General features: G+C 40.2%; 1 protein-coding gene across 1 annotated transcript in view; it reads right to left on the bottom strand.

Moving 5' to 3' along the window:
* Positions 1 to 15,585, bottom strand: part of CLNK (cytokine dependent hematopoietic cell linker) — a 95,410-nt gene that overhangs the window by 43,256 nt on the left and 36,569 nt on the right. Inside the window, exons 9-10 of the mRNA XM_033959478.1 lie at positions 14,886 to 14,905; positions 5,635 to 5,730 (exon numbers count right to left, since the gene is read on the bottom strand). Coding sequence (XP_033815369.1) covers positions 5,635 to 5,730; positions 14,886 to 14,905 — 116 coding nt within the window. The remainder of the gene's footprint in view (positions 1 to 5,634; positions 5,731 to 14,885; positions 14,906 to 15,585) is intronic.

Genomic DNA, 15,585 nt, shown 5'->3' with positions numbered 1-15,585 from the left:
ACAAAGTGCAGCGAGGGATTTGAATCCACATCCTCAGGGTACTGAGACTGTAGCTCTAACCTCTATGCCACACACTCCCATGGATATGAATGTCCACCTTCTTAGACATGGATATCCCTTCCCTTTCTGTGATCAAAGTTGGACATCTGCAATATGGCCCTTACCTAGTCACGACCTAAACACCCCCACTTGCCATATTGATCTACCACAATGTTAGATGTCCATATCCTGGTTTTATATAATTGGATTTGGACGTCCATGCAATTTGCAAGTCTAAATGCCAGTTTTTAGGCATCCAAAACAAGAATAGAGCTCTTTGTGTTTCAATTCTTGTAGGTAATAAAATAGTTTGATGCTTTATAGAGATACCAAGTTCATTTCAAAGTTCTGCTACAGTATACTTCTATCACATATTTGTCTACTCACCTTGTGTTGTAACATTTGTAAATATAACATAACCCATAATGTGCAGAAGTATAAGTAGCACATCAGTACAAACGTCTATTTCCCTTATTAAACCATCTTCTCTTGACTCTTATCAGCAGATATTTAGAATTTGTCTCTCTTATAATATTAACAATAACATGAATGTTCCAATACAGATCTGGATGTATGTATAATATTTTATTTTAAAAGGCAATCAATCAGATGTAATAAACAGTCAGAAGAAGAACCTTTGTGTAAGTCTGGCTTATTTGAAATTGTTTAAAAGCTTATAATTCCATACAGTAGAAACATGCATCAATGGCTGTGGTAATCATTCCTATTATTCATATTGCTTTATAATCTACTAGCTGATGCCCCGGCGTTGCACGGGTATTTAATTATAGCAATAACACTGTAAATGGATTCAAATAAAGATACTTTATAGTGGTGAATGAAATTATTGTTTTACAGCTTAATAAAAAGTACAATATTCAAATTATAATGTGAAATATTTGACAAAATGAATACAATACAACTAACGCAAAACGTGATTATAAACATTTTTAGTTTCACCTCCAGGAGCAAGAACATATAAATTGTTGGGTGAACCCACCCTTGAGCAAGCAACATAGAGTTGTGGGCCGAGAGACCACCAGAACATATCAGCCCAGGTAGTGAGGGATCAGCATACCAAGTTTCGTTCAAGTCGGTCAAGCCGTTTTTTAATTACTGTGAGAATGGCAGCTTTTTACATTTTTTTCATTGACATGAATGGATGTCTGATTTTCTGTTTGTAGCTCCACCCACGTGTGCAGGTGGGCCGTGAGACCCCCAGAACATATCACCCCAGGTAGTGAGGGATCAGCATACCAAGTTTCGTTCAAATCGGTCAAGCCATTTTTGAATTACTGTGAGAATGGCAGCTTTTTACATTTTTTCCATTGACATGAATGGGTGATATCTGATTTTCTGTTTGTAGCTCTGCCCACGTGTGCAGGTGGGCCGCGAGACCCCTAGAACATATCAGCCCAGGTAGTGAGGGATCAGCATACAAAGTTTCGTTCAAATCGGTCAAGCCGTTTTTGAATTACAGTGAGAATGGCAGCTTTTTACATTTTTTCCATTGACATGAATGGGTGAAATCTGATTTTCTGTTTGTAGCTCCGCCCACGTGTGCAGGTGGGCCGCGAGACCCCAAGAACATAAAAGCCCAGGTAGTGAGGGATCTGCATACAAAGTTTGGTTCAAATCGGTCAAGCCGTTTTTGAATTACAGTGAGAATGGCAGCTTTTTACATTATTTCCATTGACATGAATGGGTGAAATCTGATTTTCTGTTTGTAGCTCTGCCCACTTGTGCAGGTGGGCCGTGAGACCCCCAGAACATATCACCCCAGGTAGTGAGGGATCAGCATACCAAGTTTCGGTCAAATCGGTCAAGCCGTTTTTGAATTACTGTGAGAATGGCAGATTTTTACATTTTTTCCATTGACATGAATGGGTGAAATCTGATTTTCTGTTTGTAGCTCCGCCCACGTGTGCAGGTGGGCTGCGAAACCCCCAGAACATATCACCCCAGGTAGTGAGGGATCAGCATACCAAGTTTCGTTCAAATCGGTCAAGCCGTTTTTGAATTACTGTGAGAATGGCAGCTTTTTACATTTTTTCCATTGACATGAAAGGGTGATATCTGATTTTCTGTTTGTAGCTCCGCCCACGTGTGCAGGTGGGCCGCGAGACCCCCAGAACATATCATCCCAGGTAGTTAGGGAACAGCATACAAAGTTTCGTTCAAATCGGTCAAGCCGTTTTTGAATTACAGTGAGAATGGCAGCTTTTTACATTTTTTCCATTGACATGAATGGGTGAAATCTGATTTTCTGTTTGTAGCTCCGCCCACGTGTGCAGGTGGGCCGCGAGACCCCCAGAACATATCACCCCAGGTAGTGAGGGATCTGCATACCAAGTTTCGTTCAAATCGGTCAAGCCGTTTTTGAATTACTGTGAGAATGGCAGCTTTTTACATTTTTTCCATTGACATGAATGGGTGAAATCTGATTTTATGTTTGTAGCTCCGCCCACGTGTGTAGGTGGGCCGCGAGACCCCCAGAACATATCATCCCAGGTAGTGAGGGATCTGCATACCAAGTTTCGTTCAAATCGGTCAAGCCGTTTTTGCGTGATCGCGGCACATACACACACACACACATACATACATACACACATACATACCTCCGATTTTATATATATAGATCACTGAGTTGGCATAGTTAAACATACCCATATGATTACAAATGTTCCAGAATTTAATACATCCCTGTTTTCACTGACTTGGTGCAATGTTTGGTGATCTATATCTTATTTTTGGACATCATATAGCATTTCAAATTAATATACCATTAATCAAAATCATCTCTTTGTATATGCTAAATTGAAACAGAGTGCAAGATCTATTTAGTCTGCCCATTTCCCATTCATTGCAAAATCAAAGACCTGGGTTGTTGTTTTTTTGTCCTTCCTTCCTGGTCTCAGGTTCTATTCTTTGGTAGGCCTCAATGGTGGATGAAGTATAGGTGAAGCAGAGACCTCCCTCTCTCTCTAAATTCTGCTCAGATATTCTCTTTTTTCCTTTTCAACTTTATTTGTATTCCTCTGCATTTTGGTCTTGTATGTTCAACCCTGTCCCTTTTCTTTAATACAGCCTCTAGATTTCTTCCCAATAAAACTGAATTTAAGTATCCAAGATGGCACAAGTCTCTTCTACTATTTGTGTTTATATTGTTTGCAAGAGAGGTTCAAATATCTAAAGAAGGGACCTGCTGTGTTTCCCCGAAAATAAGACAGTGTCATATTCATTTGGGGCCCAAAAAAGGCACTAGGTCTTATTTTCGAGTAGGGCTTATTTTTTTTCATGTACATGATCATCTCTCCCTTCCTCTCCTTCGCCCCAATTCTTCCTCTATCCTTTCTCCCAAATGTGCAACATCTTTCCTCCCCTCTCACCCATCCCCTTGTGCTTTACCACTGCAGCATCTTTCTATCCCTGCTTCCCTCCCATCCGCCTGTACAGCAGAACCCTTTTCCAGATTCCATCCTTCCCTCCCTCCCATCCCTTGTGCAGCAAAACCCTTTGCCCAGCTTCTATCCTTCCCTCCCATCCCTTGTGCAGCAGAACTCTTGAGCACCCGCCATCGCCCCTGCCACCCCACTGAACCCCCGCTGACCCTCCATCCTTCCCTTCAAACCGATCCCCGCTGACCGTGACCATAAATACCTTCCGGCAGAGCAGCGACAGGTCAGCAGCACTCGCTGCCTTCTCGCTGAGGCCTTCTGTGTGCTGATGATGTCATCAGTACACAGAAGCGGGGGTTTGGCGGTTCGGCTACGCGGCGGGGGTGGAGGGAAGCGCGGCTACCTAAGACTAGGGTTTATTTTCGGGGGGTAAGGCTTATATTAAGACCTTTTCCAAAAATCATGCTAGGGCTTATTTTCGGGATAGGTCTTATTTTCAGGGAAACACGATATGTGAGCTTAAAAATTAATGTACATCAACATCTACAGCTAATTTTTGTCAGGACAAATACAGCTGTAGAACTCTGCATTACAAAATAATTTTAGAGAACACTAAATAATAGCTACGAGGCTTATGCACATCAGTGTGTCATTTGGTGGGCAATTTTATAAAGCAATTTCCACATGTAAAGAATGTATTACACACGGTAAAGGGCTCTTTAAAAACAGCATTTATTTCTTTAAAAAAATTTGTATACCGCCTGTTACCAAGCGGTTTCCAATTCAGCATACAGTGCGTGCCATTAAGACAAATATCATTATGAAGACAAGAACATGCTACTTTACAACTTCATTAGTAACTGCTAAGAGATATCACATAAATGCATTAACAAATAACTGTGTTTTCAGCAACTTCTTGAAATTTCCATGATCAGCACAGAGTCGCAAGTTTCCTGTTAGTACATTCCACATTTTCACTCCAGCTATTGAGAACATTGCAGCCCTTGTCACAGCATAGTGCACTCCCAATTCTCTAGTCACTGTCAATCTCATCCCACCTTGTAAATTTAAGGGAAACAAGATTTTTCTAATCATTACAATACTTTGTTAATGGCTCCCAAATATCTTGAAATTTCCTGAAACAACCCTGTTATATTAGAAAATTCTTGTTTCCCTTAAATTTACAAGTTCAATTATGGGGTGGGAGGGAGGGTATATTTATTGTTACATGTTGTATAAGTATTGATTATATGATAGATAAGGGTGGGGAGGGGTGGAGATAAGAGAATATTATATGTATCATTGTTGATTATTAAGTGATATATTTATAGTTATTTGTATGGATATGTTATCACACTTATTATAAGTTTAAAAATGAATAAAGATTTAAAAAAAAAAAAAAAATCTCATCCCACCTTCCGACCTCAAAATTCATCCTAGTTGATATATTTCCAGTAACGTTTGAAAATACTCTGGGTCCATCTGATATAAAACTTGATGTACTATGGATAATACCTTATATTGCACTCTGTGCTGTACCGGAAGCCAGTGTAACTGGTTCAAAACAGGTGTAAAATGGGTTATTCTAGAGACCACTCAAACCACCTAAGGATAAGGACATATACAGTCAACAACCACCTCAATGTATGCCCGAAATGGAACAACTGGGGGTCTTTGGGACACTGCAAGGCCACACCACCCTATACACACACTATTCATTCAGCCACACTCTGGAAAAAAAGAGACAGGAAAAAAGTGGAGAAAAAGCCTCAGTTAAGCTTCATATGGCAAAAAACTCCACTTTTGTGTCTCAAGTGTATTAAATCAACAGTGGTGGAAAAAATAAAGCACAGTAGCAGCCTCCCAAAAAACTACCTCACAAAAAGCACGCCCCAAAATTCCACAAATTAATTATGTGGAAAAAGTCTACACTTCAATGGAACAGTCATAAATATTGCAACAGAAGTATAAAAAGCAGAAAAAGACTTAGCTCCTGGAAAAGTCCCAGCTGTCTCCAATTGTGCTCACAAATAATGCACCACTGCCCAAACTCCTTAGCCGGTTGATCCACCCTATTCTAGAGACCCCAGTAATCGGCATGATCAATACCATATGTCAATAAGATGATCCATATAGATGTTTTCTGTGATGTAGTTTGGTGGAGCTGGAGCAGACCATGTAATATTCAGTATTTTACCTTAAGTTCTGTCCTGATGGTGAGGGAAACAATTGGCTGTTTTCCATTGGTTCTGGAGGAAGAGGCTTGCATTTTTTGGGGAGTGTTCGTTGTGACCTAAAATTGCAATGAAACAATGTATATTTAAATATATATTTGCCATTTAATATTACCAACATTAATGAAGAAGTTCATATGGTTTTCAGTACTTCAAAAAAGTACTATATTGACATCTAAACATTTTTTTTTGTTAATTTAACCTAGTCACCTTGTTATAAAATTAACTATATAATTTCTTGTCTATTTCAATAGCATTCTGTAAACCATATCTTGAAAATACTCAGTTATTTTCACAATAAAGTATATCAAAATTTTTCAGAAACAATATTAAAAAATGTAGCTTATTGCGAAAAACTGGAAAAATGGGATAGGATAAATTATAACTATTGGTGGGAAACATTGTGCCAGTTTTATAAGTTTGAGAGAATCAACTCGATACATTTGGGACACTATAATACGTTCAATGAGATATGGGGGTCCATTGGCAAAGTGGAGGCAGATAAAGACCATATAGCCTATCTACTCTGCCCAACCACGCCATCCACTATCCCCTCTTCTCCCTTAGAGATCCAAAGTACTTGTTCCAAGATGTCTTGAATTCAGATACACTCTTTAGCCCAAATTTTGTATAGGATGCCCGGGAGGGGCATCCTATACAGAATCAGGCCTACAATAAACCCGATTCTGTAACCGACGTCCATGTTACAGACGCCAGTTACAGAACCAGGTTAGTGTAGATGCGGATGCTATACTTATCGCAGCAAGAGATCTCCCTGTCGCGAAATGTATAGTGGCCGTGGTCACCTGTCCCGCCCCACAACAATCACCGGCAGGAGGGTTTCCAACCCCTCCTGCTGTAGGATGCCCCTGACGCCCCCCACCCCACCCCAATCGCCGGCAGGATGGTGCCCAACCCCTTCTACAGGCCCAGCCCAATCGCTGACAGGAGGGTACCCAACCCCTCCTGCCGGACCAACCCAATCGCTGGCAGGAGGGTGCCCAAACCCTCCTGCCAGAGGACACCCCACGACGCCTCCCCCCCAATTGCTGGCAGGAGGGTGCCCCCCCAACACCCCCCTCTTCGGACCTCCCCCCCACTAACCATTAATCATTGGCCAGCTGGCTGGGTCTTCCCACCATCCGTCCGGCAGGCCCTTCATCCTATGCCCTCTCATTCCACAGCTTCCTCTTAATTGAAAGAGACTTGCCCCATGCACATTTATGCCATGTAGTTATTTAAACATCTCTATCATATCTTCCCTCTCCCACATTTTCTCCAAAGTATACATATTGAGATACAAGTCTATCCTCATATGCTTTATGACAAAGTCCACCATTAGAAGCCTTCATCTGGATTGACTCCATCCTGTTTTTAACTTTCTGAGGGTGCAGTCTCCAGAATTGTATACAATATTCTAAATGAGGTCTCACAAGAGTCTTATACAGGAGCATTAATACCTCTTTTTCCTACTGGCCATTCCTCTTCCTATGTACCCAAGCACCTTCTAGCTTTCACCATCGCCTTTTCAACCTGCCTAGTCACCTTAAGATCATCACATGCTATCACACCCAAGTCTTGTTCCTCTTTCATGCACAGAAGTTCTTTACCCCCTAAACTGTATCGTTTGCTTGACTTTTTGCAGTCCAAATGCATGACCCTGCATTTCTTAGCATTAGATCTTAGCTGCCAAATTCTGGACCATTCTTCAAGCTTGGCTAGATCCTTCCTCGTGTTATCCACACCAACAGAGCTGTCTACCCTATTGCAGATTGATTTTGTATCATCTACAAAGAGGCAAATCTTTCTAGACAGCCCTTCAGCAATATTGCTTACAAAAATGTTAAAAAGAACAGGCCCAAGAACCATGGCACACCACTGGTAACAATCCTTTCCTCAGAACGCTTTTCATCTACCACTCAACCAGTTCCTGATACAGTCCATCACTTTGGCTTTGCTAATATCTAAATACACCACGTCACTTTCCCTCTATCCAACTCTCTGGTCACCCAGCAAAGAAATTGATCAGATTTGTCTGACAGGACCTATCTATAATGAATTCATGTTGCCTTGGGTCCTGTAATCGATTGGATTCTAGAAACTTCATTATTCTTTGTTTTAAAATCATTTCCATTAATATATAGTACTTACCACAGAAGTCAAACTTACTGGCTAGCCTGTAGTTCCTTACCTCTTCCTTTCTTTCACTTTTGTGGAGAGGGACCATATTCGCCCTTCTCCAGTCCTCTGTACCACTCTCAGCTCTAAAGAAGCATTAAAAAAGTCATCCAGTGGAGCCACCAGATTTTCCTAAATTCCTTAAGTACCCCCAGATTTACGCCATCCAGTCCCATTGCTTTGTCTACCTTTAATTTATCTAGATCCTCATGAACACAATTCTCTGAAAATCGTTCAAGGTCTACCACACCTCCATTCCTATTTGAGTTTGTCTTCTGTAGTCCTGCTCCCAGCCCTTTAGCTGTGAACACAGAACAGAAATATTTGTTAAGCAATTCAGCCTTACCTTTGTCAGCTTCAATATATTCCTCCCCTTCAGCTTTGAGGCTCATAATGCCACTTTTGCATTTCTTCCTATCACTAACATATCTAAAAAAAAGTCTTGTACCCCTATTTTACCATGTTGGCTATTTTTTTTTTTTAATTTCAGTTGCATCTTTGCTTTCCTGTCTATTTTAGCTTCTCTTAACTTTTCCAGATATTTTTGCCTTTTTTTTCTCTTTCTGCATTCTTTTGGAGTTTATTAAAGCTAACCTCTTTTTTCCTTACCTTTTCAGTTACTATTTTTGAGAACCAAAGCAGCCTTCTTTTTCTCTTACTTTCCTTACTTTTCCTTACTTTTTATTTTTACTTCCTTTCCTTACAAAAGCTCCTTTCAGTTTTGCTCGCTGCTTTCCTTCTTCCTCCAGATGTCCCATCCACACAACTCCTTGATGTAATCCGCCATCTGAACAAAGTTAGTTTTTTGAAGTCTAGAACCTTCGCTTTCGAATGAGCCCTCTCTGCACCTATCTTAATATTAAACCACACCATGCGGTGATCACTGGATGCCAGATAATCACCCACTATAACATCAGAAACACTTTCCACATTTATAAGCACTAAGGGCCAGATTCTACAAAAGCCACTGAATGTTAGGCGGTGGTAGCTGCAATAATTGGTCACATCATTAAAACCCAATTAAATCCTCATTTCAAAAAATAAATAATTGCTGCTACACAGCCTCTGGGACTAGGTCCCTAGCTGCTAGTGGCGCATAGTGACGCCAAAGACTGGAATGGGCATGTTTAAAGGTGGCAACGGTCTTCAATGTCACTTTGCACTACTGGCTGTGAAGTAACCTGGGAGCCGGAAATGTAGGCCTGTAAAACCCTGGCCTACATTTCCGGTGCCTAGAGTCCTTGGGAGCCAAGATTCTCTAAGTGGCGCCTGTCGGTGATTGACATGCAGCAGGCATCTGTTTTGTATGCAAGATTCTGTAAAATGGTGCCTAAATCAACAGCCACCTGCAAAAACGACACCAACCGCATGTCAATCATGCTTAACTGCCATTTAAAGAATCGCGGCTAACAGCACCTACCAGAAAACTTAGGCGTCTGCAATGTAGGTTAGGGTTTTACTGGCCTACATTGAAGATGCCTAAGTTCTTTTGAGAATCACGTCTAACAGCGCCTAAGGTCATTTCTGCCCCTAACCATGCCTACTTTGGCCTTAGGCGCTATTAGACACCTCCTAAGATGTGATTATTACACTACCCTTGTAGGCCTCTACAGGTGCCTACTTTTTTTTAAAATTAGTTTTAAATTGGTTTTTAATGCATGGTCTATTACCATGCCGATTAAAACCAATTAAAGCAATTAAGTTAGGCGGCAGTATGGTGCCTACCACTGCCTAACTTTTGGTGCCATTATAGAATCTAGCCCTAAGTCTAGCATGGACCCATCCCAAGTGGGTTCTGTTACCAACTTCTGGAACAGTTCTCCCTGTAGAGAATCCAGGATCTCCCTGCTTCTAGGCGATCCTTCAGTAGGGATATTATTATTTTTATTATTTTATTTCTTATATACTGCTATATATCCCAATCAACATCTGGCATATTAAAATCACTTCCCCTTTTGCAACTATATTTGGAATGTCTTCAATTCAATCTCTGTCCATTTCTTCTGGAGACCTGTATATCCACTAATGTAAATATATTTTCTATTCTGTTTTTCCAGATTGCTCACAGTACTTTTTCCATACCCTTAAGATCCTGCAATTGTGTGGCTTTAATATGAATTTTTTTTTTTTTTTAACGTATGTTTATTGACAGCGAGGAAAATACACCGCCCAGTAGGGCGTAACAATACCACCACTCCCTCTCCTTTTCTTCCTACCCTGTCTTTCCTGAACAGATTATAGCCCAGTATAACTATAGCCCAGTCAGTGTTCTCCATGAACCACATCTCTGTGAACACCACTAAATCCAAATCAACCTCTTTCAACACAGCCTCTAGATCCAGATCCTGATTTACCAAACTACAAGCATTAGTATACTATATACTGCTTTCTGGACATTGCCCCCTTTTCCTATTAGTATAGAGTTTTTTTTTAATGCTTCACTTACCTGAGGGTTTATATTTACCTGGGGGCTTTGATCATCTAGCCTTGATTCTAGTTTAAAGCCCTCTTCAGTAGGTTAGCCAGTCTGCTTCTGAAGATATTTCTTCCCTTCTTTGATAGATGCATACCATTTCTGTTCAGCAGTCTTGAAATACCATCCCATGGTTCAGGAAGTCAAAATGCTCTCAGCGATACCATCCACACAGCCTTGCATTCATCTCCAGGATGCAAGCTTCTCTGCCTTGGCCTTTACCCTTGACAGGAAGGATTGATAAGAATACCACCTGCACACCTGAACTGAATTCAAAATCCTTTTCATAAATTATAAAGTTTTGTTTAAAATGTCCCTATTCTATTTTAGTTTTTGAGTGCAGCAGTACATTGCTGCTTGTAACTTGTGGCATTCTTAATTATCCTTTTTAAAGAGTCCAGATGGTATTGAGTGAATGATTGCTAAAAAAACACATTCTCTTGTATAGGCCTTGCCATCTGGAACAAAATACCAATTGAACTTAAAATGACAGAATATTTGCATGCCTTTCAATAATCATGTGAAGCATTGCTACATATTTAAAATAGCCTATGACTGAGTGTGTGATAGGATGCAAATTTAACTGACTGCATATATTTGTTGCAAACTGCTTTGTAATTTAATGGGAAAGACGATCTTTAAAACTGATAAAATAATCCTCAATATTCAAAAGTCTGGTTTAATTATCAAAATTGTGTGGGATAAGAACATAAGAATAACCTTACTGGGTCAGTCCAATGGTCCATCAAGTCCAGTAGCCCGGCTTCATGGTGGCCAATCCAGGTCACTAGTACCTGGTCAAAACCCAAAGAGTAGCAACATTCCATGCTACCAATCCAGGGCAAGCAGTGGCTTCCCCCATGTCTTTCTCAATAACAGACTATAGACTTTTTCTCAAGAAACTTGTCCAAACCTTTCTTAAAACCAGCTACGTTATCCGCTCTTAACACGACCTCTTGCAATGAGTTCCAGAGCTTAACTATTCTCTGAGTGAAAAATATTTCCTCCTATTGCTTTTAAAAGTATTTCCCTGTAACTTCATTGAGTGTCCCCTAGTCTTTGCAATTTTTGATGGAGCCAGGGACCTGAAAATCAGATCTTAGAGCTGCTCCTTCTAATCTTATGCAAGATGCATAACTCTACATTGCCTCATGTACTTGCCTTCAGCTGCTACGAACAGGTGTGACCTATATATTTTGAGATGAGGGTCAAAACTTGTCTCTTGCCTAGTATCTTTGCACAAGCAGTTTTTATGAGTACTAGTCTTACCATAGAGAACATTTTAGAAACATCTACATGTACAAATGGATGGATTATGCCACTGACTCATGCAACATGCTTGATGAGGAATCTACCCAGTGTACAGAGTACAGGAGTGATTTGCCATTGCCTTCTCCCATGCAGTTTGTGGTTCCACTGTGCTGCTGCCCAGCATAGGGCTCCCTTGGACTATAGTGCCTGGTGTCCCAGGAGTTCTCCCATCTAGGTATCAGGCAGGCCTGATGCTGCTTAGCTTCTGATAGTAAGAACAGGCCTACTCTGGGTGGCCAGGCTGTAGGCACACATATAGATAAAGATCCATTATTTAGATCTCAAGGAGGTGTCTTCATATACATGTATTTCCCATCTTATAATTAGAAATGCCTGAGAACCTAAATGTAAACCACTTAGACAACCTTCATTAATAGACAGTATATAAATAACTATAAAGTAAATAAATAAAATACATTCAAATAAATTTCACCACTTATATTTCTCCAGTTTCAAAGACATACATAGCCAGGGCTTTATCTGATGGACTAACGAAGTAATTATTCTTAATCCTCCATTTTTCACTTATGCCTCCAAATGAAGGCACTTTCTTGAAGGCACTTTTACATGTAGGTTTGTAAAATAGCTGGCACTTATATGTAGAACTGCAAAATCACATTTTCTATATAAAGTATAAAAGCCAGCATTTCTATATGGAACTGCTGAATTGATACCATTCATTTTATATATTTTCAAAATGGCTGCTCCTCCAATTTGTACTGGCAAATATACAAGTATTCCTGTATATCCTTATACATATTTTACAATAAGCTCCTCATTTGGCAAAGTCTTTTATAAAATGTAGGAGGAATTGAGCATATCCCAACCTAGATGTCTCAATTTCAACCTCAATGACTTATGTAAAATGGGTCTTTATATTTTGTAGTGCACACTGGCTTCCAATTGAAGCCAGAATAAAGTTTAAATCATGCTGTCTGTTGTTTAAAATACTATATGGATTGATTCAACAGTGCATGAATAAATTAATTTAAAGGACGTTGGTTAGTCACACTACAGTGTACGTAATACATTGGCCCTGCAATTCCCCAGTTCAATGGAAATTATATCTAAAAGACTATCACTTTTTTTCTTATAAGGCTGCTTCTGTTTGGTCAACTTTGCCAACTGAAATATGATCTATAAGGCGCTTAAAACCTTTTTGTTCCAGAAATTCAATCTCAGTAGTTAATAATAGGACAATGTCTTTCTTTATCTAAATTGATTTCATTATATAGCTTAATCCTGTATTAATCTAGCTTCTTTGTATGTTATCCGCTATGAACCAATTGCTGGCAATAGCGGAATATAAATGATTTAACTGTACCTGTAACTGATGTTCTGTGCTGTAATTTATTTTAAATGGATGCAATGGACCAAATTCACTAGACTATTTTCCTAATCTCCCCAGGATTCAATACATGGTGCTCAAAACTCGATTTGGAAATTTAGGTGTGCGCCCAATTTCTGCACACAATTGAATTGAATAATGAACGAATTAGTGCCAATAATTGGGTGCTAATAATTATCAAAGGTAGAGTGCATAGTTTCCATAGTAGACAGAAACATTTGTTGATTAAGATGTTGGTGTGAGTGTCAAGGGTAAGTTGTTGGTGGATGGTGACACCTAGGATTTTTATGGTAGGGTTGATTGGGAAGTTGTTTCCATTCAGATTGATTGAAGAGTCGATGGTTTTGTTTGACAGGGTTGCCATGAAGAATTTGGTCTTGTCCGGGTTTAGTTTAAGTTTGAAGTTTTTTGTCCATTGTGAGACCTCGGTGATGACTGAGGAGATGAAGATTTTGGTTTTGGTCGACAGGGTGAAGATGGGAATGATGATTAGAATTTACGTGCACAAGTTGCTAGTGTATTCTATAAAGATGTGCTTGTAAATTTAAGTGCATGGATCTGAAAAGGGGGTGTGACCATGGGTCATGGACGTTCCAAGAATTTTCACACAATGGTACAGAATTTGCCTGATCTACACTTAATTTAGGCATGGGGATTTACTACAGATTTCAATTGGCATAAATCCTTGGGCCTAAAAGTTAGCCATAGATTTCAATGCTAGGTGCTATTCTATAAATGACGCCCAACTCAGAATGTCATTTATAAAATAGTGCTTAGCGCTTTTAATTTTGGTGCCATACATGGAATTTTGTCCTCTGTGTCTAAACATTAAGGGGTAGTTATCAAGCGTTTTATAACTATAATACACATTTTTATGCCCCTTGATATGGGTTATACACTAATAAGATAGAAAATATACAAATACATGTAAAGTTTCTCATTAGCATGTATATGTAATAACACAGCTGTGGCGAATAACAACAGCAAAAAAACGGGGTCATTATATTATCCTTAGTATTGACCCACAAAGACATGACCTGATATTCCAGGGCAGCATCTTAAAATGTGCCAGTTTTATTGTCCCATTCTCTGATAATAACACTCCCCCCAATCAGGCCCCATCAAAAGAACCCTCCCTAAAGACCCCACTCTCAAAGAGATTCCAGATTAGCTTCCCCCAGGCATACCATGTTGGCCTTCCTTGTCCCCTGAGGCTACCTTCACTCATCTCGGATAATCCAGTGGTCCTAGGGAAGGAATGATCCCCAGTTGCTGCTGCCCTTGTAAGCACTGACTTCAAAATGATGCCAGTGACCCCATAGAGGTTAATAAGATAACTTGATCCCAACTGGAGCATCATGAGACTAGATCTAGGGGCACTGGCACCATTTTGAAACCAGCATCAGCAAGAGCAGGAGTGACTGGGGAATGCTCCTGCCCCAGGACCACCAGGGATGAGTGAAGGGTGACTCAGAGAGGCAAGGGGATGAATTATTGGGAAGCTGATTGGGGGAGGGAGTCAGCTGAAGGGGGGGGGGATAATAGGGGGTCCTTGATCAGGGAAGACTTGACTGAGGGAATGAGATAGCCCTTTTGAGATGCTGAGAGTACTGGGCAGAGGCATTGAAGCCAGATGCTCTCAGAATGGTAGAATAGTGCTGCTATGAAGTTGCTCACAAGTGAGATTACTTGCATACCATGGGAGTCAGTAACCTGCTATAGTGAGATAATGCTGGTTTGTGACTCTAGTGGTACATTAAGGTATGGTAATAGCTTGATTTTACTTATTTAAATGACCTTGCATTGTACTTAACTACATATATTTTTATAATAATTTGCAGCAGTGAAGAAGAAATTATTACAATGATGAAAATTCAGGTGGTACATTCTTAAGTATGCCTTACCTTGGAAGAGGTATAGGGTTCTGAAACAAAATATAGAAAGTTGTGGTTTTTGACACACAAAAAGACTTTAAAATGAACAAGCAATATTGGGCATCAGAAAATATTTAGATAGGGTGTTCAAAGATATTTGAAACTAAGGTATTCTATAAGTTTTCTCCTTAACCTGTCCTCCTTTTTAACTAGTCATTCCAGCCTGTTTGAAATCAATCAGTTTATCAACTTCAGTTTAACTGACTGTGTGGTCTAGGACCTGGTGGACGCATAGCCAGATTGCCAATTTAGGATGTGTCTGAGCACAAATAGGGTAGACCCAAAAGTTCATCACCCCCTCCCATCAACCTGATAGAATACCTGAGCTGGCGGAGATCTGCAAGCCCAACCAGTCGAAGACCTCATCCTGGCAGAAACAGTTACACTCTATGCAGATGGTGGCAGTGTTCCTGAGCCACTGGCACAGCTAGCTTCCACACATGTATGTAAATTAAGCATTTACTGAGGGGGACAAGACAGCAGCGGCTTGAGAATACTGCTGCTGGCTACAATGAGTGTAGGTGTTTCTACCAGAAGGAGATCTTTGGCTAGTGTTGCTTGCAGATTCCTGCCAGCCATATTGATGGAGCACAGATTTTGGGTGGGCATAATTCCAAAGTGGGTCAACCCAAGGCTACAACACTGGCACTTGGAACTCTTAACTGTGAAT

This window comes from Geotrypetes seraphini, chromosome 1 (assembly GCF_902459505.1).
Source record: "Geotrypetes seraphini chromosome 1, aGeoSer1.1, whole genome shotgun sequence".
NCBI lineage: Eukaryota > Metazoa > Chordata > Amphibia > Gymnophiona > Dermophiidae > Geotrypetes > Geotrypetes seraphini.
Note: the sequence above shows the minus strand (reverse complement) of the source record. Positions and strands in the feature narration are given on the sequence as shown.